The 24,544-nt window shown below is 38.5% G+C and overlaps 1 protein-coding gene across 2 annotated transcripts in view; it reads right to left on the reverse strand.

Moving 5' to 3' along the window:
• The window catches only part of LOC150085083 (5'-3' exonuclease PLD3-like), a 137,834-nt gene that overhangs the window by 59,365 nt on the left and 53,925 nt on the right, over positions 1-24,544 (reverse strand). The window contains exon 1 of one of the 2 annotated variants that reach the window (XM_090375755.1): positions 2,559-2,783. The exons of the other annotated variant lie outside the window; for it this stretch is intronic. Within the exon in view, the coding sequence (XP_090231881.1) occupies positions 2,559-2,699 (141 nt within the window). The 5' untranslated portion in view covers positions 2,700-2,783. Of the gene's footprint in view, positions 1-2,558; positions 2,784-24,544 lie in introns of those variants that run through there. 2 annotated transcript variants of the gene reach the window in all.

Below are 24,544 nucleotides of genomic sequence, written 5' to 3' on the forward strand. Positions count from 1 at the left end.
TCATCATTTTGTTGGACTTTGGGGCAGTATTGTATCATTTCTAAGTGATAAGCAGCTTGGAGAGCAGATCATTGCTGCTAAGTGTGACATATTTTATCTATCAGATATATTCGAAAAGTTGAGTTGGTTGAACAAACAGTTGCAAGGAAAAAACTGCAATCTTATGTCTTGCAAAGAGGCCATTACTGCTTTTTGTGAAAAACTCAAACTATTCTGGAATAATATTGGATGTTGTGAGTTAATGCAATTTCGTTCATTGGCCACTCTTGACATAGAATTGCAAGATCATGATTTTTTTTGTATATATTGAGCATTTGAAGAATTTGTATAATGATATGCAATTTCGGTTCATCGACCTGCTAGAGATGACTATCCTGGACTGGGTTGTGGATCCATTTCAGGTAAATGCGGTTGATGTTGACATCGTATTACAAGAAAGTCTCATTGAACTGCAAAGTGATATAACAGCCCAAGCTAGATTCAAAAACAACAAATAACATTTCTGGATAAGCAGTTAAATTGCAAATAACTTTCCACAGCTTTAGGAGAGGGAAAAATTGTTTTTTTTATCGGATTTACCACTTCATATCTTGTTGAATCTGGATTTAGTCGAGTTCTTCATCTGCTATCAAAAGCTCGAAACCATCTTGATATTGTGAAGAGAGGTGATCTTCGATTATCTCTAACAATGCTGCAACCAAATATACAAAAACTTGCTTGTTCTCATCAGCCGCAAGGATCTCACTAAACTAAGCGACAGTAATATTATTGTAATATTTTTTGTTAGAAACATAATTATATATTGTAAATAAACAAAATATTATATGGGTAAAAATTCTATTATAAATAAAGATTGTAGTTAATAAACCCCATTTTTATTATTAATATTCCTTATATTATAAACAAATAATACATGTTATAAATAAAAAGTGCAGTTAATAAAGTACATATTTATTATAAACATTACATTTATTACAATTAAACAATATGAGGGGTGGGGCCAAAGAGGTGAATGAAACTCAGAAGTGGAACACGAGTGAAAAAAGGTTGAGAACCACTGGGTGGGAGGATGAGAGCCTTGTCAATCAATTCAGCCATGGAAAGACTGTGCAAGGCTCATGGGGTAGAATTTTTCTAAGTGCTTGTTAACAGGAGAGACTGCTTCTATCGAGACGGGATACACTTAAATAGAAAGGGTGCAAGAATATTTGCTGATGCTATTGAGGTAGTGTCAGAAAACTGCTAGCTTTGGGGGGATACTAAATCTAATAGAACAACAATGGCCACAGGCAGAGGTGAAAGTGATTCTTGCACTGCTTCTATTGGAATGAGCATCAGCTTGGGAAACAAGGTTTGGGGGATTTCTAGAACTGCTGGGAGTCATCATGGAACAAGTAAATACGAGGATTGGTTAGCATTGGCGATTATTAGCAGACATAAGAAATATTTTTAAAGGTTTAGGCTTAAATGGATGTCAGAAGAACTAATGAGACTCATGGCAGAGAAGAAAAATGCAACACAAAAGTCTATGGTGTATATGAACTAGTATGTAATCAAGTCACAAAAGAGGTTAGGCAGGCAAAAGGAAATTACATGAAATCTTTGGCAAAGGATGCAAAACAAACACAAGAAAGGCTTCTTTACTTATGTAAACTCTAAAATGAAAGGGATGAATCAGATTGGTCCACTTGATATCGATGGTTTGACTGTTGATCAGCTTGGGTAGCTGACAAACTGAATGTGTATTTTGCATGAGCAGCTCTACGAATATTAATATCATACATTACAGGCTACGTGATAAAGTAAAGTTATTAAAACACGTATGTGGTGCTATAAATTGCAGTTTATAATCCTCTTCTGATACTGATTACGCTGCTACAAACTACATAGAAACCTCCAACATATGCTATATCAATACTACAACAATGGCTCGAGAATTCAAATGTTGCTATCATACAACATAATACAGGCAGAAATCGACTGTAGTTTTTTAAGCAATTATAAGAGTCATACTAAATTTAAATCAAAAGTTAGAGGAAACCAATTTCAAAACATGCTTCCACCTGTTGTGAAAGTGGATGGGGTTAAATCCATTATTTGGGTACCACTTATCTCCGCGTAGTGGGCGTAGAATGCAATGATTGTACGGTCAAGTTCTGTGATTGGGTGATTATTGTGATGGCGTTTTTTTTCTGATTGTTTTGTGTCATCAAACAGACGGAGTGCTTAGTTTAGGTAGGGTGTTTATCCCCCATCCCACTGTTTTAAAATCGGAAAACGAGCTCGCGATAAAAATCCTAGGCATATCAACCTAGGAGGGCAGTAACGGGGTAGGTAGTGAGTGGCGTCTGCCAATCACTACGTTGTTCCTGTCCGTTTGTCAAAATATGGACTAGTACCCAAGATGTGGAGATTTACCGTGGATGGATTTGAATAAATTCAAGGAACTAGACCAACTATTGGAGTGGATGGATTGGATAGGTGAAATATGAATTTTTTTTTCTTTTTTTTAGTGACATAATTTGTCTGAGAACGTCACATAACGAAATAATTTTTACCGTTTCTTTGATGAGGTGATATGTACCGGAAGTTTTCGAGTCCTTTGCTAAAAACCATCGTCGGAAGGCAAGAGGAAAAGGAATAAAGTTTGAACGTGAATTCATGTTTTCTTCTTTTTTTTTCATCTGTAAATACAACATATAAACTTTAAGCCATTAAATACAACAGGTAAACTCATTTTAAACGACCCGTATTATTCTATCAATCCCTTCTCAACCATAACGGTACACACAACATCCCCAGCAGGTGAATTACATATTCTTACGTCTGCTAATAATCGCCAACATTAACAATGCCACCTACCGGCTAGAAATTACATTGCGAAACTACACGAACAGCTGTTGGGTTTGCATTTGAGTACTGTATATACGCGATTTGTATTTTTTTAAGTAAATTTTTATCAATTAAAGATACAATTTAACGAGTATCTGTAATCGACTCACCAACTGGACCCTTACAGGGATTTTTATAACGCGTGACTGTACTAAAAAATGTATTACGTATACCCGAGAAAACCGTTATCCACCGCATAATATTTATAAATTGTATCTATCCTCTGGTCGGTTTGGCTGTTCTGCTGCCCGAAAAATACAAGTTTCGAGAAAAATGCGGAACACCTTGCTGTCCTTGCTGAGAACGACTAACTCATGTGCAGAGTGAAAGATAAAAAAAAAAAAAAAAAGAAAAAAATTACGTTCGCGTCGCTGATGGGTTTAAACGCGGGGATTTTATAACAGTGTGAGGATGATGCCGATTATGACCAGTATGCTGCCAGCGAAACGCTGACACTTGTACGGTTGAAATTCAAGTAGAGCCATTTAAAAATGCAAAAATATGAGTAATTGCAATGATGAAATTATCATACAGCCAGGTACACCACCGTGGGGAAACCAGAAGAGATGGAGGTCGGAAAAGTTAACATATATTGTTACTGATGATCACGTGGACGGTTTGGAAAACTCGTGGTGAAGGCAGAAGTTATAACTTTGACTGTAAATAATTACTAATTTTCCTACTTTAATTTTGTCAACCCTCAATGAAAATTTCTCGCCTTGCATTACTCATATACGGGTTAGTGCAATCGCATCATTTTTATACACAGTAAATTACCAAAGTAGATGGTTTCTGCAGTGGCAAGTCAGTAATCACAAATTTACTTCCTTTCTGGCAATACACCTCGGAAGCTCTTGATAACCACCTACAAGTTGATGCAGTCTACACAGACATATCTAAGGCATTTGATAAAGTCCCGCAAGAACAACTTCTGGAAAAACTTAAGCTATATGGTATCCGTGACCCTTTGCTCTCATGGCTACGCAGCTATATTACGCATCGTTCCTTGAGAGTTATCATCGATCAAGTGAACTCAGACTGTTTTATACCACTAAACGGAGTACCACAAGGCTCTTCCTTAGGTCCTCTTCTCTTCATTGTTTTCGTAAATGATCTTCCTTCTTTCATCTACACCTCCAATGTTCAAGTTGCTCTCTATGCAGATGATCTTAAGATCTACTCAGCAGTGAAGGAGATTACCGATGCTCAACAGCTTCAATGTGCTCTCAATAAATTCTCTCTGTGGCTATCTCTGAATGGCTTGTCTGCTAACCCCTCGAAGTGCAAAGTAATCTCTTTCTCATCTTGCAGATCTCCACAATTAATGAATACGGAGTACACTGTTAACTCTGTGATCATCGAAAGGTGTGACCAAGTTAACGACTTGGGGGATTCTCTTTTCCAGCAGTGCTAAATTCGATGCCCATGTCCTTAAAATCACCAGCAAAGCATTCAAAACACTGGGATTCATCAAACGGAACACATACAAGTTCAAAAACTACAGATATGCGGTTATCCTTTATAAAACTATTGTTCTGCCAATCTTTGAATTCAGTTCACCCATCTGGAATCCTCACACAAAGACTTTAACTAACAAAATTGAAGCAGTCCAAAAAAATTTTGTCCGTTACCTTACGTACCGCAATCCTCTATTCCATCACTCAGTGTATTATGAATCGCTGTGTGATTATTTTCATCTGAGGCCTCTGTGCACTAGAAGAGTTACTGCTGACATCGCCCTCCTAGCCAAAGTAATCACTGGAATTTATGAAGCATCTGATATCCTGAGTAAAATAAACTTCAATGCTCCCTGTAGACAAGTCAGGAACCTTACACCGTATCGCCTTGACTCTGCCAACACGGACTTTATGAAGTTCAGTCCACTGAACAGAATCAGCAAATCAGCAAATGACTCTCTCATTGACTTCTTTGACAACTCCTAATCACTGATGAACTCCATCCACAAGTTTGCCTCTTCTCTTAAACTGCAAAGTGACTAGCTCACATCTAATTATTGTAGCTTATTATTTGTTATATTATTTTTCTATTCTCTAACGGATTAATTATTACTTGTTTTACCGGTAACTTAACTTAATACAATCCTCTTTTGTACATATGCTTTTATTGTTTGAATCTATATCAATGTTTATCGTCCTGTTGGATTTCATATTATTGTTATTATGTTTATTGATCTGATCTCAGATACACTGTTAATGGTTACCTGTTGTGTATCTTGCTATTAATAAAATAAAAATAAAATAAAATAAAAATGAATTGGCATCGTTTTAATTATATCTCATATTGTAGATGTCTTTTAGTATTGCACTTACTCCTCTTCCAAGGGCAAGTGGACATGAACATGCGCACGTTTATTGTATCGTACGTACCGCGGCTCCTGAACGTTAGTTCAGCTCTAACACATTATATTACAGAATCACGATACAGTATTCATTCTGTTTCAGGGAGCATCTGTCGCTAAGAAGGCTCCTTCCCGGCGCCCTCCCCCTGGCCCCTCGCGTAGCATAATGCTTATAAGCATCGTCCTTCCGAAACAGGGAAGAAAAGACTGGGGTTCTAATCTCGTCAAAAATTTTTTATTTATATTTTTTATTTTCACAATTTGGCTGAGTTAGATATATATGGCGCAATATATAAATATATGTGGCGCAACATGGCCTAAGTCGCTGCTGTACGTAAAACCCAACAACATTTCCACTACCCGTTCATACCACGAGGTGACATTACACATATACAATATCCATACACTTTTAAATCTCTGGCATTTCCCAGCGAACTGGTTCACTCACAATGAAAGCAACGCGGAGATGGGGGAAACCCCTGGTGCCGTTTGACCCTAAACACACTTTACACTTTACCACGAGGAGGCGAGTCACAACTATGATGTATTTTTTTATAGACCCTCACTGGCAAGCTCAGGCGACGACCAGGGTTCGCTCTAGCCAGAGACTTTACCTAAACCTGGCCTACCCAGTGGCGGATTTAGCACTTGAGAGGCCCCAGGCGCAATTCGATTTTGAGGTCCACTCCCTCTAAATATTTTTGGTACCACTACAGTGTGCATTCTACGCGCACGTTTTTACTATAGCACGCGCTCTAGATTTGGTGTTGCGGTTTTAATCATTTTGGTTGCGCAATTCTTTCGTACATATTTTATTAATTGGGAATTAAAAAATTAATTCCCAATTATCACTTGCTATAAATGTCACGCCTCGTCAAACAATTGAGTTTTGATAAATACATAAACAATACATAAGATATTACAGATACTTACTTGATAACAAAACAAAAATACTCCTACACTAAAACACCAACCACACCAAACTCTAGTAATTTGTAACAGATTCGTGAGTGATATGTTAGTTCCGAAAGCTATTAAAAAAGACGATGCTCCGTTACATGTGAGCCAGCGCAGTAGTGATTTCAGAGGCTTTAAAAGACTACTGAGTTTGCTTATTGGTTCCCAATTAGTTGCGAATAGTTTTAAACTGCCTCTGCGAACAAATCTAATATCGTTTCTTGAGCAATATCGTCACAGGGTTCTTCACTCGTGGAATTACCTCCATTAGGAAAAAAACTGAAAGTGTTTAATTCAAGCATTAATGTTAATATGTATTCTACTTCAGATCCACTTAGTTCGCATAGATATTTCATATAATATGTAGGGATATTCGCATAAGAGTTTACTAACTTCTCCTCTTAAATTATAGTTTTATTCAGTAACGGTAATAAAGATGAGTGTAAAAATTTAAAATGAAACAATTTTTTTTTGAGACCTGAAATTTGAGGCCCCCTCGATTTAAGAGACCCCAGACGCGCGCCTCGTGCGCCTTTGCGGGAATCCGCCACTGGGCCTACCTCCTCGTGGTGATGGACCGGCAATGGAGGATCCCACCCCAACATTATTCTACGCAGACTACACTAAAACTCACATTATCTCTGGCCTTTACGGAGTTTGTATTACGCCACAGCGTATACCACGCCGGGGTCCGGTGCCACTTTACAATAAAACGATATACTACTATACATGTTTCTTAAAACTATATACAGAAAATATACAATATACATTTTGTATATAGCAGGAGTGGCCAACTTAATTTGTGATGCAATCTACTTTTTTCCTTCAAAATGTGCCGCGATCTACCATCTCAAAAATTTCATTGCACAAGGTGCAGAAATCGACAGATGACTGTACATTTAAAATTCGTCGTGGTCGACCGAAATTAAGTTCGCGATCGACTCGTTGGCCACCCCTGGTATATAGTATATGTATATAGTACAAAAGAAACTATATACAAAAACTGTTTATAAAAACTATGCAATCTTTCCACTTTACTTCTATGTTCTCCCCCAACCCCTCCCTCCTACAGGATTCCCAATAGATCGCCCTCGTGGGTAGCAAAGTTAGTGGGATCGTTGTCCTCCCCACACCGGGTGAAAAAAACCTGAGTTCGATAACGTAAGGAATTTTTATGGGCCTTTTTCATAAAATGCCCGAGTTAGTCGGTCTCAGGAGAGGGAGCAAGATTTTTTCTCTCAGAAACTCGGGCTTTTCGTCCAACAAACAGAAAATCGACCTCAGAACACAAGCACGGAGAAATATAGCCTTAATCGCTGATGTTCCTAAAACCCTTCATCAATAACGACCCCTCCCCCGTCATTAGTAGTGACCTGTTCTTCTCACTTAAAGGAATTCATCCTCTAAGGTCCTCTCTTTATATCCTCCAACTTACTCTTACTCAATTTCCTGAGACCTCTCCCTCCTAGCTTTGCTGGAGGAAAGATGTATGAACCTCTGCTGTTCTGGCCTGGCTCCTCGTTCTGTTTGTAGACAGAAGCTGGAAGGCTCAATCCATGAGGGAGAGAGCCTTCCAGTAACTAAGTGGCCGGATGAGAAACGCAAACAGCGCATTACTCATGGAACCTCACACACCTATCTGTCCTTAGCAGAATTTTTTGCTTTACACGGTTTTGTGGGCAATCACTCTTGCCGTATTATAGTGACACACTATGTCCACTATGAACGCAACGTCCTACCAAATAGACAGCACAAAAGATCGTGCACTCATAGGTTCATGTGACTGATGGCATTCACATCCTGCTTCAAGAGGCCAGCAAGATTCCGCTCTCGAAGGGGGCCAGCAAATAAAAATAAGAAATAAAAACTAATAATATCGTAATTTTAGTGCCGCGAAGTCTTCTAATTATTTTTACTGGCATTTTATATTAAAATTTCATGAAAAGTATTCTATGAAGTCATCATTTTTCGCATACTACCTGAAACTAGCAATTAAAGTTGTTTTTAATAAATTTAAAGCATTTTAATTTTTGTTTCTTTTTTATTTTCGCTTTTCATTTTTATTTCTTATTCCTATTTTTTAATCCAAAATTATATTATGTTATCAGCCAGTGATACTTTGCGATGCTCTGTGTATCAGGAGGGGACGCGATGTTGCAGCCTTATCTCCAAATGATAAGGACTGTTTAATCTTCCACGCTGTGGTTTAATTTACCATAGAGACAAGGGGACAAAACTGATTGTTAATTGTCACTTGAGTTCCAGCGTAAGGTAAGTCTGTTATAAATCAATCAACTACTCGTTATCTTTCTGAAGCGTACTAGAGTAACTAGATAATAGACACAAACATGAATTTTATTTGGGTGAGAGGAGAGACGATTGATAAAAATGTTTTTTTCGAAATTTTGGAGAATTTGTAAAGACTTTGTTAAAACAACCCCTTCTTTTAAAAAAGGCTTGACGTAGCCGAGTGGTCAGGAGCGCGAATGCAGTAGTACACGTTCTTTGAGTGGACCGGGATTCAAGCCTATGACTATTAAACACGATTAAAATTTGTGTTGACTGATTTATTGTAAACTCCACTGATCTGTTGGCTGTACCGGAGTATGCTATTTGGGAACGAGAGTAGCCTTGTTCAGGCGAAGTTTTTACTGCTCCTGGAAATAGAGATATTTTTTTCTGTTTTGTTAGATTAAATTGGCATATTAACTTATTTTCTAGAGTAGCTTTATATTCCTAGTTACGATACTTAGTTTAAAGTTTAACTTAGATTTCGACATCAGGGGCCAAACAAAAGGGGAACAAGTTCGTCCAACGAGCTCCTGTAATTGCGATCCGAAGCGAATTTCTGGAGGTCAGTTCCGATCATTAGCAGAGCTTGTATTGTAGGAAGTAGTTGGCCAGGTAGGAATCTGTCACTGATCTTCAGCCTGTAGGCAGCCGCGGGATTTGAAGTTGTTCGGCCATGCTGGTGGTCCTCTGTTGTAGGGGGAGAGTCGATTTTTGCTAGGATACACAACGGTTTTCAGATATCTGATTGTAGTTTTTGCATCTGTGTTATGAAGAAGATGTTGATGGGCAATCCAGCGCATTCGGCTGATCTTGCGTAGAACACATTCGATGTGACAGTTGAATCTAAGGTTTGGGTCGAAAGTTACACCGAGATCTTTGTGTTTAGTTACACTTGGAATAATTGAACCCTCCAGTGAGGGTTGTATGAATGTGGGACACTTCTTCAGAGAGAAAACCATAATAACGGATTTTTGGGGGTTCAGTTTAAGACCGAAATGGTTGAAATGGCTAGAGAGAGAGCTGTGACCTTATTACAGATTTCCGACGTGATCACTCCTCTGTCGGCTGATGGTGATATTTCCGTTAGGAAATTTATATCGTCGGCGTAGGTAATAACATCATCTCTGTTACACACAAACGGAATAAGGAGGGCGGTAAAAAGTAACGTCGATAAAACGCCACCTTGCGGCACACCTGCATTAATGGATCGGGTATAGGAGAGGTTGCGATGAGTGAGGTACACTGTTCTAATCCAGAGGAGCGAGTGCAGAAAAGCAAAAACGTCACCTTTGATCCGAAAGAAATTGGTTAGGAGCTTAGCGTAGCTTAGTATAGTATAGTATATTATATTATATAATATTGTCAATTAATCAGTAAAATCTATTAATCTTGTTAAACTTCATTGTCAATTAAATTGTACTTTTTAACTAAATACATATAACGACTTAGATTTTACAAACGTAACATAATTAATTAATGCATAACTTGATTTTTTTTTTTTTTTTTTTGTCCTCGCCTTTTCCCATTATTATATGGGGTCAGCGTTTTTATTGTTTTGGCATGCAATTTTTACGGCCGGATGCCCTTCCTGAAGCCAACCCTCACCCTTTATTCGGGCTGAGGATATGCGGTGGTCATTCCCTGACCTTCCGCATCCTCCGTATTTGGTGGTCACAGGCTCGAACCCCGGTCTAATCAAGAAGCATGTGCTATGCATTACTGCTCCTGCCCACCTGCCTACGGAGGCGCCTAATACATTACTTGATACGGAAGTTTTATAAACGGAACTCGTAGATAATACTCGATACTGAAAAATATATATAGATATATAGTGTTATAACTGTGTTGGGATATAAGATTAGGGTTATAATTTTGTACTGAAATTGAAATTAAATCGAAATCATGACTCAGACCAGAGCAGCAAAGCAAAAGGTTCAAGCTAATGGGAGTGCTGTGACTCAGGGGAGAACTGAGGGGTGGCAGTTGCCTCTGAATCACAGCCTTTTAAAATGCACTGCTTGCTTGATGTTTGTGGAACAATCGGGAACGGGACATGATATTGCCATGGGGGATGTCTTTGTGTGCGCGCGATGTAAGGAGTGTAAGGAAATCATGCAACAACTCAGCGTTGTTATGGGCCTATATGAGAGCTTGAAGGACAGGGTGGATGCCCTCGAAGGATCTAAATTGAGGGGCCCATCAAGCTCTCAGCTGCCCACATCAACGCCAGAGCTTGCACTTGATCATCACACAACACAGCCGCAACCCCCAAGGCAGAATGCGCTGGTCCCACAGGAACTAGTAGTTGTTGGTGACTCTATTGTCAGGGAAACGGGGACCATGGTATGTAAAAAGGATAGATGGAACAGGACCAGGGTATGTCTGCCAGGGGCAAAGGTTGATGACGTTGTAGAGCGGATATTATATTATTTTAAGGGCACAAAAGGTGATATTGTTGTACACGTTGGCACTAATGATATTAAGAGTAGGAGACCGGCGGAATTACGTAACAAGTAATATTTGCTGATGTTATTGAGGCAATGTTAGGTGGGTCGGAAAACTGCTAGATTGAGGAGATACAAGGACTAATAGATTAACAGTAGCCACTGGCAGAGGTGAAAGTGATTCTTGCACTGCTTCTATTGGAATGAGTAGCAGCCTGGAAAACAAGATGCAGGGTATTTCAGAGATTGCTGGGAGTTATTGCGGTACAAGTAAACACATGGGTTGTGTTAGGGTAGCTAAGAATAGAAACAGGTGCATGTATACTTGCATGAACACTAATGCTAGGAGCTTGGAAAATAAATTTGATGAATTTGAGGTATTGCTCAGAACAACAAAGGCAGATATTGTTTTGGCTGATGCTGCATAAGCTTGCTTTCTTGCTTTCATATGCCTCTACTAATGCTAATGAAAAGGAACCTTTCTACAAACTGAAGTGATAAAAGTCTATGAAAATAAGGTAATGGAAATATCATATCCATTTACTTCAGATTGTAGACTGTTGTTGTAGGGTTTTAGGCCATATTGTGCATAAGGCCTAAGTTTTTGAATTAAAACATTTTTATTAAACCAAATTTAATTTCATTTTTCAGGTCATGGAATTGGCTTTTTGTTGGAGATAACGGTTAGTAATGGTAGGATCTCAAAGTAGGCAACTCCATAACTGGGTCCATTGTACCACTCCTAAATGTTTTATGTTTGTAAATGTTGTCAGTGATGTTGTTTGTTTACTCTAGCTGAGTTATTTTGGCTCAGGGGATTCCCTCTACCGTTTAGATTTTTTATTCAGTAAAACAGGCAAGTTGACTGTGGGTACAAAAATTCACCAACACAATACATTGACGTCTCATAGCCTCAGTTGTTCGGTGTAAAAGAAACAAACAACAACTACAAAAAAAATAAATAAATAAAAAAAATAAAAAATATATATATATACAGGGTAGTGTTTCATAATATGTGGGTCGTACTTTTAGCATTAATTGACATGAAAGATGGTGAACGATTTGGGCATATATTTATAATAAACATATTCTCAAATTTACTTTGTTTCTCAGTTACACCCTATTTTGCATTTCAATAATTTTTCACCTTGTCTTTACTGAGTTCACTCCAGAGCAGAAGGTCAATTTTCAATAAGCATTTATTCCCATAAATATTTGAATTGAAAATTGGATGCAAGATCGCAAGACTGGTTATCAAAACGAATTCATGCAACATATAACAATCAAATATTGTATTGCAATAATAAAAGTACGTATGTGTAGAAATGTCCTTAAGTATTAACAGGAGCGATTAAAAAAATTGTCATTTAGGGTTTAAGCGAGAACAGCCTCATCTACCCATGTGCATAATATCCACACATTACACGTGTTCTCTGGTCGGTTTGTCCATTTTTCTTGAAGCAAAACCCGAGTTATCGGGAGATAAAATCTCGCTACCCTTGCCTGAGACAGACTAACATCAAAACCCGCAGACAGACTGAGGGCATCAAAGTTCCTCGCGCCATTGAGAGAATTCCAACCTGGCCTCTTCTACCCGGGAAGGACAGTGATTACAACCACTGTGCTGTTCCGCGAGGACAAATGGGCGTGTCAGGACTTATAAGCGCCCAATGCAAACAAGAAAATTTTGCTGCTCCCACCATATGCAAAGGAATCAGTAACATTAAATTCGTTCCACTGCAACACAAATGAGTTCAGACCCCATGGAGTTATCAGGATCTGTAGAACTGTCCGAAAGTCGACTTACAATGACGTTAGGAAAGTTCCTTTCATATTCACAAAGAAAGCCTATTCTCTGGTTTCTGTATTGTTATGCATATTAATGTGAGCATTGGAGATAAATTTCCGCACATCTCTTCAACATCTGTTCTTTCCTCAATTTGAATTTATGCCAACTCAGATGCGTAATCTGAGCAAGAGGAAGAATCCCATCAGAATTGGGCTTGCTCAAACCATTCCAGGCCTTATACACCTCAATCAGATCACATTGCGGGTGCCTAGTCTCCAGACACTGCAATTTGCAGAACTTAAAACTTTCTTGGTAGGAGCAACCCTTTGTTCTCCTCACTAATCTTGTCCTTCTCTGTACTCGTTCCAGCAGCTCTATATCCTTCCTAAAATGAAGCCTCCAGACCTGTATGCAGTAGTGAAGGTGCTGCCCGACCATTGCCTTATATAAAGGGATAATACAAGAAAGGGATAATACAAGAAGATAAACACAAGAAAGGCACCTGGGGTGGATGGGATCTATCCAGTTATATTAAAGGAGGCAGCAAAGGAAGTAAGCAAACCCTTAGCCATAATTATGAGAGCTTCCTTGGACTCAGGGGAGGTACCCATAGACTGGAAATGTGCAAATGTGACCCCAATTCACAAAGGAGGATCAAAGACTGACACAAGTAATTATAGACCTGTGAGCTTAACTTCTGTTCCAGGAAAATTAATGGAGGCACTGGTTAAAGAAGCACTGCAGGATCATTTATACAAGACTTCAGTTATAGCTCGGACACAGCATGGTTTTGTTAAGGGGAAGTTTTGCCTGACCAATTTGATTGGATATTATGATGCAGTCACAAAAGAACTGGATGCAGGGAATAGCTTTGATATTATATACTTGGATCTTAGAAAGGCTTTTGATACTGTTGCACATGGAAGACTGCTACACAAATTGGAGCAGTGTGACATTGGAGGCAAATTGCTGCTATGGATAAAGGGGTGGTTGAGGGGGAGAAGACAGAGTGGTAATCAATGGACACTGCTCTTCGTGGACTAATGTTATTAGTGGAGTCCCTCAGGGCTCAGTGTTGGGTCCATTATTGTTTTCTGTATTTATAAATGATATTGATGATGGTATATCGAGCTTAATGTCCAAGTTTGCAGACGATACAAAGGTTGGCAGGGTTGTCAAGGACACTACTGACACTATGCTGCTGCAACAGGATCTGGAAAGGTTGAGCAGATGGTCTGAGAGGTGGCAAATGAAGTTTAACATTGACAAATGTAAAGTACTACACATGGGAAACAGCAACCCCAGAGCAACGTATCAACTCTGTGGTACTACACTGACAGTGGTAGAGAATGAAAGGGACTTGGGGGTGATTGTGCAGGCAGATATGAAGTTCTCTGAGCAGTGCAGACGGGCTGCAAGAGTAGCTCATGGAGTATTGTCAATGATATACAGAATTTTTCCAGCAGGGATAAGGAGGTGATGATTCCCTTGTATAAGGCAATGGTCAGACCACACCTAGAGTACTGTATACGGGTCTGGAGGCCTCATTTCAAGAAGGATGTAGAGCTGTTGGAACGAGTACAGAGGAGGGCAACAAGATTAGTGAATGGAACAAAGGGGTGCTCTTACGAAGAAAGGCTTAAGTTTTGCAAATTACAGTGTCTGGAGACTAGGCACCAGCGAGGCGATCTGATAGAGGTGTATAAAGCCTTGAATGGTTTGAGCATGCTCAATGCTGATGGGATTCTTCCTCTAGCTCAGAATAATCACCTGAGAGGGCATAAATTCAAATTGAGGAAAGACAGATGTAGGATAGACGTGCGGAAATTTGCCTTTAGCCAGCGGGTGGTTGGTTGGTGGAATAGACTTCCATCCCTTGTAGTGGAGGTTGATAGCCTAAATAAGTTTAAGGCTCAACTGGACAGGTATTTTGAACGAACAGAGGGGTGAAGTGGAAGTGGGTTTTTTTTTTTTTTTTTTTGGCTGATGCTGCATAAGCTTGCTTTCTTGCATCAAATGCCTCTACTAATGCTAATAATCACCTCTTTATCACTGCTAGTAAAATTCCTGTATATCATTGACAAGACAGCATGACCTGCTCTGGCAGCCTGTCTGCACTGCTCTGAAAATTTCTTATCTGATCGCACAATTACTCCCAGGTCTTTTTCATTCTCCACTACCTTCAGCGTAGTACTGCACAGTTGGTACGTTACCCTGGGGTTACTGCTACCCATATGCAGTATTTTGTATTTTTCAATGTTAAACTTAAGTTGCCACCTTTCAGCTGATCTGACCAACTTTTCTATATCCTGTTGCAGTAGCGTACCATCATTACTGTCGTTAACAACCCTGCCAACCTTCGTATAGTCTGAAAACGTCGACATTAAGCCTGATATACCTTCATCAATATCATTGATAAACATAGAAAACAGCAATGGGCCCAATACCGAAATCTCGGGGACTCTACTAATAACATGAATTCACGAAGAGCAGTGTCTGTTGATTACCACTCTCTGTCTTCTCCCACTCAACGTTCCCTTTGATCTCACAGACATTTACAGGCACCTACAACAATGAAGCATAGCTTGGGAAATGAAGCAAACCTAGATGAATTATTCTCCTTTTTAAAGAAGATATGGATGCTCTCTCGCCTCTAAAAACTTGAAACTATTATATTAATTTGAAAGGCACAATATGGCCTATGTAGCCATTGTTCCAAACCCTTCAATAATAACAACAACAGCAACATAATTATTATACATTATTATTATTTGAATTTTTATGTATATATAGTTTATTATTCTTAATATATTTTTTTATATTTATTCATTACTTGATTAAACATTGAAGTTCAGCGATAGTTTTTAAGAAATTACTATTTATAAAAAATACATAAAATATTTGTAAATAAAAAAAAGTTTTCATAATTTTGTCAAATTAATAACTATGAATAGTCGATATTCATTGAGAGATTCAAACGGAATATAGAAAGAAAAGGAAAGCATATAGAAGGAAATAGCTTGTAGGTAAAAAAAAAAAAAATTAAACTGGATAAAATATAGAAAATTACAGCAAAGTTTATAAAAGAAAAATAGAGAAAAAACATCTATGTTTAATTTATGAAGGATGTTACGATACACGTGTGTGGAATAAAATGGTGGATTCTAAATACAGGCAATGTTTCTTTTGGTGTGACTTCCAAGAGAAGTAAAATATTTCGAAGTACAGAAAATCTCTGCCTATCAGAATTTTGAATAATAAGAATTCAGGTAAGAACTTTCAATTAAAACAAAATAAAAAAGAAAATCTTTTATTATCGTACCGTAAAAATGTAAATAAGTTAAGTGGAATGCTTGAAATAAAATAGATTTAAAACTATATACTGTAGTTATGTTACATGACTTGTTAGACTGAAAGTGATATTTTCCTAATCAGAATTAATAAGTTAATAATTTAAGGTTATTACATATTTAATTCCCCAAAACTCACCTTTGCTACTCCCCTGAACTTTTAACAAACGTTAACTGAGGTTTATATAATAAACAATACGTTATTTTTGAGTATAATATAAACAAAGTAACATGATCCACGTTGAGTAATTCGTGAATGAATAAACAGCGGGGGGGGGGGAGATAATAATAATAAATAAAATCGGATTTGATTTGCTAGAAATTCAGGAAATTCGAAAACTTTATGATGTTTATCACAAACACTGTGTTTTCTATTTGATTAAAGAACAATTTGCTTTATTAACTTCAAATTTTCAGGAAGGAGTTGGGGCGAGTTAAACTGCCAAATATTTGAGATGTTTAAGGTTCGAGTATTTATATAGCTTTTAATGACAAAAAAACCAAAAAAAAACGAAAACAAAAAAAAAAAAACTCCACACTCTATATAACGTTTAGTATTTTCATTAGAATACATATGAAGCGTTCGAATAGGAACGGGGGGAAAACATGCCCATAGACAACTATGTTCAGTATATTCAGTTAATTGCATGTAAAAAATATGAATTTTATTCTCGTTTATATATTTCATAGCATCTTTCACTTGTGTGGTTTCCTGGTGCTTTATTTACTTCAGTTTTGTTATTTCCAATGGTATATGCATATTTAAAAAGTATTTCCTTATATATAGTTCGTCAAAATTTATTTTCGGTTTTAGCATTTCTCCCCACAACTTTTTTTGTTCTCTTTCCCAGGATCTAGAATGCCGCGGCCTCAACCCCGAAAACTGGTCTGATTTCAACTCCAAATATAAGAGTGGCTTGTATCATGTTCTACAAATATTCTAACTGACGAAGGTACTTCAATTGCCATTGGAATTATCCTTAGACAAAAAAGTACAAGGCCATCGAATGCATACAAGTCTTGAAGCCTCATTTTAAGAAGGATGTGGATCTGTTGGAACAGGTGCAGAGAAGAGTAACAAGAGGAACCAGAGTTCAATTCTGCAAAGTGCAGCGCCTGGAGATTAGGCACCTGCGAGGAAATGTTGATTGATGTGTTCAAGATATTGAATGGATTCAGTAAGCTGAATGCTAATGACATCCTTCCTCTTGCTCGGACCATATACATAAGGGGGTATAAATTCAAATTGAAAAATGTGCGGAAATTTGTCTTGAGCCAGCGAGTAGTTTGTTGTTGGAACAAATTTCCATGAGGTGTAGAAATGGATAGTTTGAATAAATTCAAGGAACTAGATAGCCTATTAGAGGGAATGGATAGGTGATATGGAAAGGTTGTTTTTTGTGGTTGATGCTGTATAAGCTTGCAGCTTATACAGCATCAACCACGCTACTCTCACCTATGTAATTACAGTGCTAAGAGATCATATATTGAACTAACACCGAGCTGGAGGATACCACGAGAAAGAAAGAAGACCAAGAGGAGCTACCACCACCCGAAGTCAGCTATGAAGAGACTGACAGTAAATCGGAAAGAAGGAAGAAGTGGTCTGATAGACCTCATCGAGCAACAGAAGACAATGATAGCTAACCTCATCGAGCAACAGAAGACAATGATAGCTAACCTGAAAAACCAGCATCACTGTACCAGGCCATAAGGAAAAGAGACAAGCAGCATACCCCCACTCAACCTAAGCGAGGAGTCTCCTCCCGCCCAGATGGAATAAAAAAAGAAAGCTAAAAAGTTGGGCAAAGAAGACACTTCATGGTAGACACTAAAATGACCTCCATCAAGACCATATAGATAAAATGGCTTCCAATACATGGCTCACGAGCGAGATGCTCTTTCTCAAGACTAAAGGATTCATGCTCGCCATCCAAGACCAGGTGATCAACACCAGGAACTATAGAAAATACTTCTCCAAGGAGCCAAAACTGTCAGATGACACATGTCGACGATGCCACCTGGCCTCAGAAACGATCCAACACATCACCGCGGGATGCAAGGTGATCACCCAGACTGAGTACACTCATAGACACGACCAGGTAGCCAGGATAATACATCAGAAGCTAGCAAGGAAATACCAATTGATCAAAGAAAGTATACCGTATTGCAAGAACGAACTCCAACCCACAAAATGTAATGGAACCGCGCCATAATAACGGACAAGACAATCTCGCACAACAGACCAAACATAACCCTTCTCAATAAGAAGGAAAAGTCTAACTATTTGATCGACATAACCGTGTCTAACACTGGCAACTTCAAGGAAACCTACAACAGGAAGTACACGCACCTAAGACAGGAGAACAAAGAGATGTGGTATATGCAACAAGTAACCACCATCCCGATCATCGTGTCAACCACCAGTATGCTGCCAAAGACCCTACAGAAGAGGCTAGCAGCAATGGGTCTCCCAGAGAACACCTACAAGGATCATCAAAATGTCGCAATCCTGAACACATGTAGGACAGTTAAAGAGTTTCTCTGCCAACAATGATACCAGACATAACAACCATGCTGTACGCTTGGTGCCAGGGGTGGAACTCCATCCCCTTCAGGGAGAGTTCCTCGACCAACAGTAATAATAATAATAGTATCCGGACACAACCAACCATCCCATGCACTTGGTACTAGAACCATCACGGGAGGGATACCATAGAGGAGAAAAAGTTTATAATAATAATATAAAAAAAAACTACAAACACTAAGCTTACTGTCACGGAACTATAAAAGTTGGATGGGGAGAACTTTTATGGATTTTTTTCCCCATTGTCGGTTAGTTAGTCGATATGTGGCGAGGGATGCCACATATCGACTAACTAACCTAACTTTTTATCCCTGAAACTCAAGAGCTTTCATTCTTCAACAGGCAAACCGAACATAAAATACTCGCAGTTCATAGATACAGTATACGGATTGTTCATGGCATTAGTTGCCGATGTTGTGGTGATTCTTAAGTTGGTTTTAGTATCGATCGTTCACTGTATATTCAAGCTGCGCCCTATAGGCCTAGTCCAGGTTCCTTTGGGACCCAAGCTCAGCATAATATTTTAATAAAAATCGTTTCTTTCCTATATGTATAAAATCCATCTGGCGCCATTGTTAGGCGTGTTCTCATATACATGCATCTGTATATTCATAAGTGTTATTGTCTTCACCATGTCCCTCTATTCGTCAGAGATTGTGCAGCATTGTGAAGCTAATGAAGCTCAGTTTTGGGGGCAGTATGTCACTATGGGCGAAACATGTGTGTGTCACTTCGATCCTGAAACAAAAGAACATTCGAAATCGTGGTAGCTTCCTTTTTCTCCCCCTCTTAAAAAGTTTCGAGTGCAGAAGTCGGCTGGGAAAGTCATGGCATCCGTCTTCTGAGGTGCAGAAGGAATGATCATGGTTAATATCCGAGGTGGTACTATCAATGCCAAGTATTATTCTAACCTACTGAGACGTTTTTGAGGAATTGAAGCTCAAGAGGCTGGAAATTGGCATGAAAACAATGCATTGGAGCACACAGCGTTTGTGAATCAGGCAACATTGCGTGACTGTGGTTCTGAATTATTGCCTCCTTCTCATCCTCCCTACTCACCGGATTTGGCTCCATCGGACTATTTTCTATTTCCAAACCTCAAAAAGGACTTTAAAAGACAGAAATTTGACAGTGACAACGCTGTGATGGATGTAGTCAATAGTTTGAGTCAAAATCTGAATTTTATTTGAACCAGTTACGAAAGCCAGTGGATCGTCCCAGAAAGTGTGTTGATGTAAGGGGGTTTTACAACTTTCCAGCATTCCTGTAGGAGGCTAGAAACTTTTCAACCGGTCCGCCTATATTTACTTTTCACTTATATTAATCACAGAGAAGGAAAATTTACATTTCAGCCCCTTCGATTTTTTTTCTCTTAAATTTATTATTTTTTTTCTTTTTCTGTGATTAATAGAAGTAAAAAGTAAACGCTGTCTAGCTATATCAATTAATTTCTAAGATTATAGCATTATAGAATACTTAATAAACCCCCGTAATTTTGCATTCTATGAACTTAACCGTTTTCAGATTAATTAAAGCTGTTTACTGTTTATTCTGCTATATCCTGTATACTCTTTTTTTTTTTAAGCTGGTTCGCATATATGTATGCATATGCTCTTATTTTCTTTATCACGTCCTTCCGCATATAAAAGAGCGATTCCCATTGGACCGATTTTCACGAAATTTTCTATTTAAGCTTTTAAAATTAGTTGTAGAGCCATTCCAAATTTCATTAATATTGGACAAATAGAAATCTCGCCATTAGTATTTCTTTTTTCAATAGTGCATTAAAACTACATTTAATCTATGAATTTATTTTTTCCATACAATCTGTATGGAAGTGTTTTATATCTGTAGAAGTGTGTTTTATGGCTGATTTACATGTGCGGACTGAAAAACCCGTATTAACTCTCCGTGGGGGGGAAGCTACACCCTCCGCCTGAAATCAGCTAACTGCTGCCTGGAATGAAGAGGAATTTAAAAATTCCTCTAGTCTTCGATGGGAATCAAACCCAGGCTGCTACTGAACGCCAATAAGAGGAGACAGGTGAAGGTCACAGCAAAGCAGAGCAGAGCAGATCGCGACTTACAAATGCTTTGAAATTGCGATCTTTTCGTATGCACCGACACATGCATTAACCTTTGATTAAACTTATTTCAAATAAGGTATAAATACTTACTTTTTTGTGACTCTTCATATAGAAGCAGGAATGTGTACTCCACCGAATATTTCAGATGTTCTAAATTCGGAGGGAAATAATAAGCAAGGAAAAAAAAAAAAAAAAAAAATCTATTATATTTGTTTCGTTTTATGTATCGCTGTCATGCCACAAGTGTGAATCAGCAGGCCTACTAACTACTGCGCATGACAGCGATACATAAAACAAAACAAAGATAACATTTTTTTTTTTTTTTTTTTTTTGCTTATTATTAACAAATGTATTATTAGCTGATATACTAAAGCAAAACCAATACTCTTCCTTAACCCTTGGCATGATGCCGTGAAGGGTATTGTAGAGTCGTGGTACCTGAGTGTACCGGTGAGCCTTGCAATAAAGATCTTATTTATTTATATTTATGATGCCGTACCCGAGTGGTCAGGCGCGCGAGTGCATAAGTACACGTGCCTTGAATGACTCGGGTTCAAGCCCTTGAATGCGGTGCTGTTTCTTGTATTCTCTCTACCTTGCGAACTCCTCTGACCCCGTGGTCGGCCTGGAATATAAACAGAACATTTATTTATAGTGAAGTGCAAACGTCACAGTTAAGGATTATGCATTATCTGATTAGGCCCTCGTGTTAAATCGCCCACCTCCCCGGGTAGAAAAGACCTGAGTTTTGAGCCCCGTCGATGACGTGAGGATTTTTTGTGGGCTTTTTCACAACGTGGCTGAGTTAGTCAGTCTCAGGCGAGGGTACCATGGCTTTTCTCAGAGGGGTGACAGCGTCGCGTTGCCCAGTAACCAGGTTTTCCACGAATTCTCTCCTTTCAGTGTACAACAACATTATCTGATTAGTGTTTTCGAGGAAAATAATTTTCAAGTACCTCTTATGGTAAAAAAAAACATACAGTAAATTAATATACATAAATGCCTATAATTCTGCCTTGACGCAATGCAAAACTTAGGGACAGTAGATGTGTGTAGAAAATCATGGTTACTCTCATCATTTTAAGCGTTTTATGAGAAATTTGTAGTTCTCGTGGGTAGCACAGTTGGTAAGATCGCCGTCTTTCCCCCACACCGGGTGGAGGAGATCCGAGTCCAAGTCCCGTTGATGACGGAAGGAATTTTTATGGGCCTTTTCACAACGTGGCTGTTATTCGGTCTCAGACGAATGTAGCATGGTTTTTTCTCCCGGAAACTCGTGTTTTTCGTCCAGCAAACAGAAAATCGACTTCAGAACACGCAATTTACTGTCAATATACACGTAACAAATATGGCCTTAGTGTTGCTCCTAAAACCCTGCTACAACAACAACTCGTTTTACAAGTAGTTCACAGGCAGGAACATAGTACTGCTGCTGCAGCATGTGCTCTGTAATTTGTGTATGCATTTCAGATTCATGAAATGTAAAACTAAACTCAAAACCATAACTGATATACTTAAACTAAAAAGAAGCCTTAACCTTACTGTAAAATATGAAAACAGAAAGATGTGTTCGAAAGAAACATCGAAACATAAGTTTAATTGCAGCATTAAAGTTTAATGCCCCTACACGTCAGATTATGTATCTGTAGAACAGACATCTCGGAATCACCTATAGGCTAGGGGGAGAGAAGCTAAAAGTGGTTTAAGACGAAAAATACTTGTTACAATTCCATACGAAATTTTTACGTAGTGTTTTCAAATAGTTTTTTTTTTTTTTAACATGCAGCTAGGAAGGCACATGGTATCCTGTTAATGATTTATAGGACTTTTTTCCAGTAGGAAGAAGGATAACTTTATCTGTCTGTTGTCTTCTAAATTATGCGGACACGCATTTATATTCTGTAAATAGTTCTAGTAAAGGCAAAATCTCTGGACAAGGCAGTGTTGTAATAGTGGCAAACGATGCAAGAAAGCAAGCTTATATAGCATTCAGCCAAAAAAACCGCACACTTCACCCATCCATATCCCTCCAAGAATTTGTCTAGTTCTAGCATGAATTTATTAAAATCATCCACTTCCACAACAACAGACGGAAGTCTGTTCCAACAATCAGCCATCTGCTGGCTAAAGGCAAACGTCAGCACATCTATCTAGCAACCATCCTTCTTCAACTTGAATTTATGCCTCCCCATGGATGTAGTCTCATCAAGTGGAAGAATTCCATTAACATTTAGCTAACTCAGTCCACTCAAGGTCTTTACCACCTCAATCAGATCTCCCAGCAGGTGCCTAGTCTCTAGACGCCGCAATTTGCAGAACTGGAACCTTTATAGGTAAAAGCACCCTTTTCTTCCCTTAATCTATCTGATTGCCCTTCTCCGCACCTGTTCCAGCAGATCTACGTCTTTCCTAAAGTGAGGCCTCCAGATCTGCATGCAATACTCTAGGTGAGGCCACACTATAGCCTTGTACAAAGGGATAATCACCCACTTATCCCTACAAGCAAAGTTTCTATATATATCATTGACAAAATCCTATGAGCTGTTCTGGCAGCTTGTCTGTACTGCTCAGATAATTTCACGTCTGACTGCACAGTTACCCTCAGGTTTTTCATTTTCCACTACCTTCAGTGTATCAACTGTGTAGTACCACACAGTTGATGTCACCCTGGGATTACTACTATTCATATGCAGTGCCTTGCATTTGTCAATGTTGAATTTTAACTGCCATTTCTCAGCCCACTGACTTAATCTTCCTAGATCCTGTTGCAGTAGCTCACCCTGATTACTGACGTTAACCACCGTGTTAACCTTTGTATCATCTGCAAACTTAGACATTAAGCTTGAAATACTTTCATCTATATCATTAATAGATATTGAAAATTCAACTAATAACATTAGTTCACGAAGAGCAGTGCCCATTGATAACCACTCTCTGTCTTCTTCCACTTAACCATCCCTTTATCAATAGCAGTAACTTGCCACTAATGCTACATTGCCCCAGTTTGTAGAGCAGTCTTTCGTGTGCAACAATATTAAAAAGCCTTCTTGAAACCCAAGTATAAAAAAAAAGACTATTTAGTAGGGTCACCGTCACCGGAATATGTTCTCTAGCGATTTGCTTGCTTTGCTGGACGAAAAACCTTGCTGTCTACGCCTGAGACCGCCTATTTTAGGCGGCGCCTGTGGCAAGTGCCTCACTTGCGCACCCTGGAGCCGGGCCTGCTAATCATCACTATGTAATTCTTTTAGGTTTTTCTTTTGGCTATAGGTCACTTCATCGCATGGTACAATTTCAAATATTTGAAAAAGTTCCAGGTATATACAGTATTCCAAATTAGCTGGGAAGCATGTCTTACGTCATAGTTTGTTGATAAATGAAGCCCAGAAAAAATCCAACGTTTCTACGATGCATTTGCGAAAAAAGTAATTGAAGAAGGCAATACTGAATTTTTTTTATTAAACATCTCTTCTCGTTCCTCCATCCCGGATTGTGGTTATTGAAGTAAGGTGCTAATGGTCCCAATCTGGATGGGTTTTCCTCACCTTTCTAAACAATTTTTGGAATTAAGGAGTCATTTTAAAGCTTCTTTTTCAAATTGTTTGATTATCCGAACACATTTTTTCAGATAATTCAATCAACATAAGCATATAAAAATTATCTCTGTTTTCTGTTTCCATCGAGAGTTACTTAATTCTGTATGTAGTGTGGGTAGTGCTTATGAATTTATATATTTTATTAATGTGAAATAATGAAGGCTGTAGATTGAGTAGTCTTCCGCAAAACA

The sequence above is a fragment of the Mastigoproctus giganteus genome, chromosome 6 (genome assembly GCF_048544385.1).
Source record: "Mastigoproctus giganteus isolate SK-2022 chromosome 6, ASM4854438v1, whole genome shotgun sequence".
NCBI classification, from domain to species: Eukaryota; Metazoa; Arthropoda; class Arachnida; order Uropygi; family Thelyphonidae; genus Mastigoproctus; species Mastigoproctus giganteus.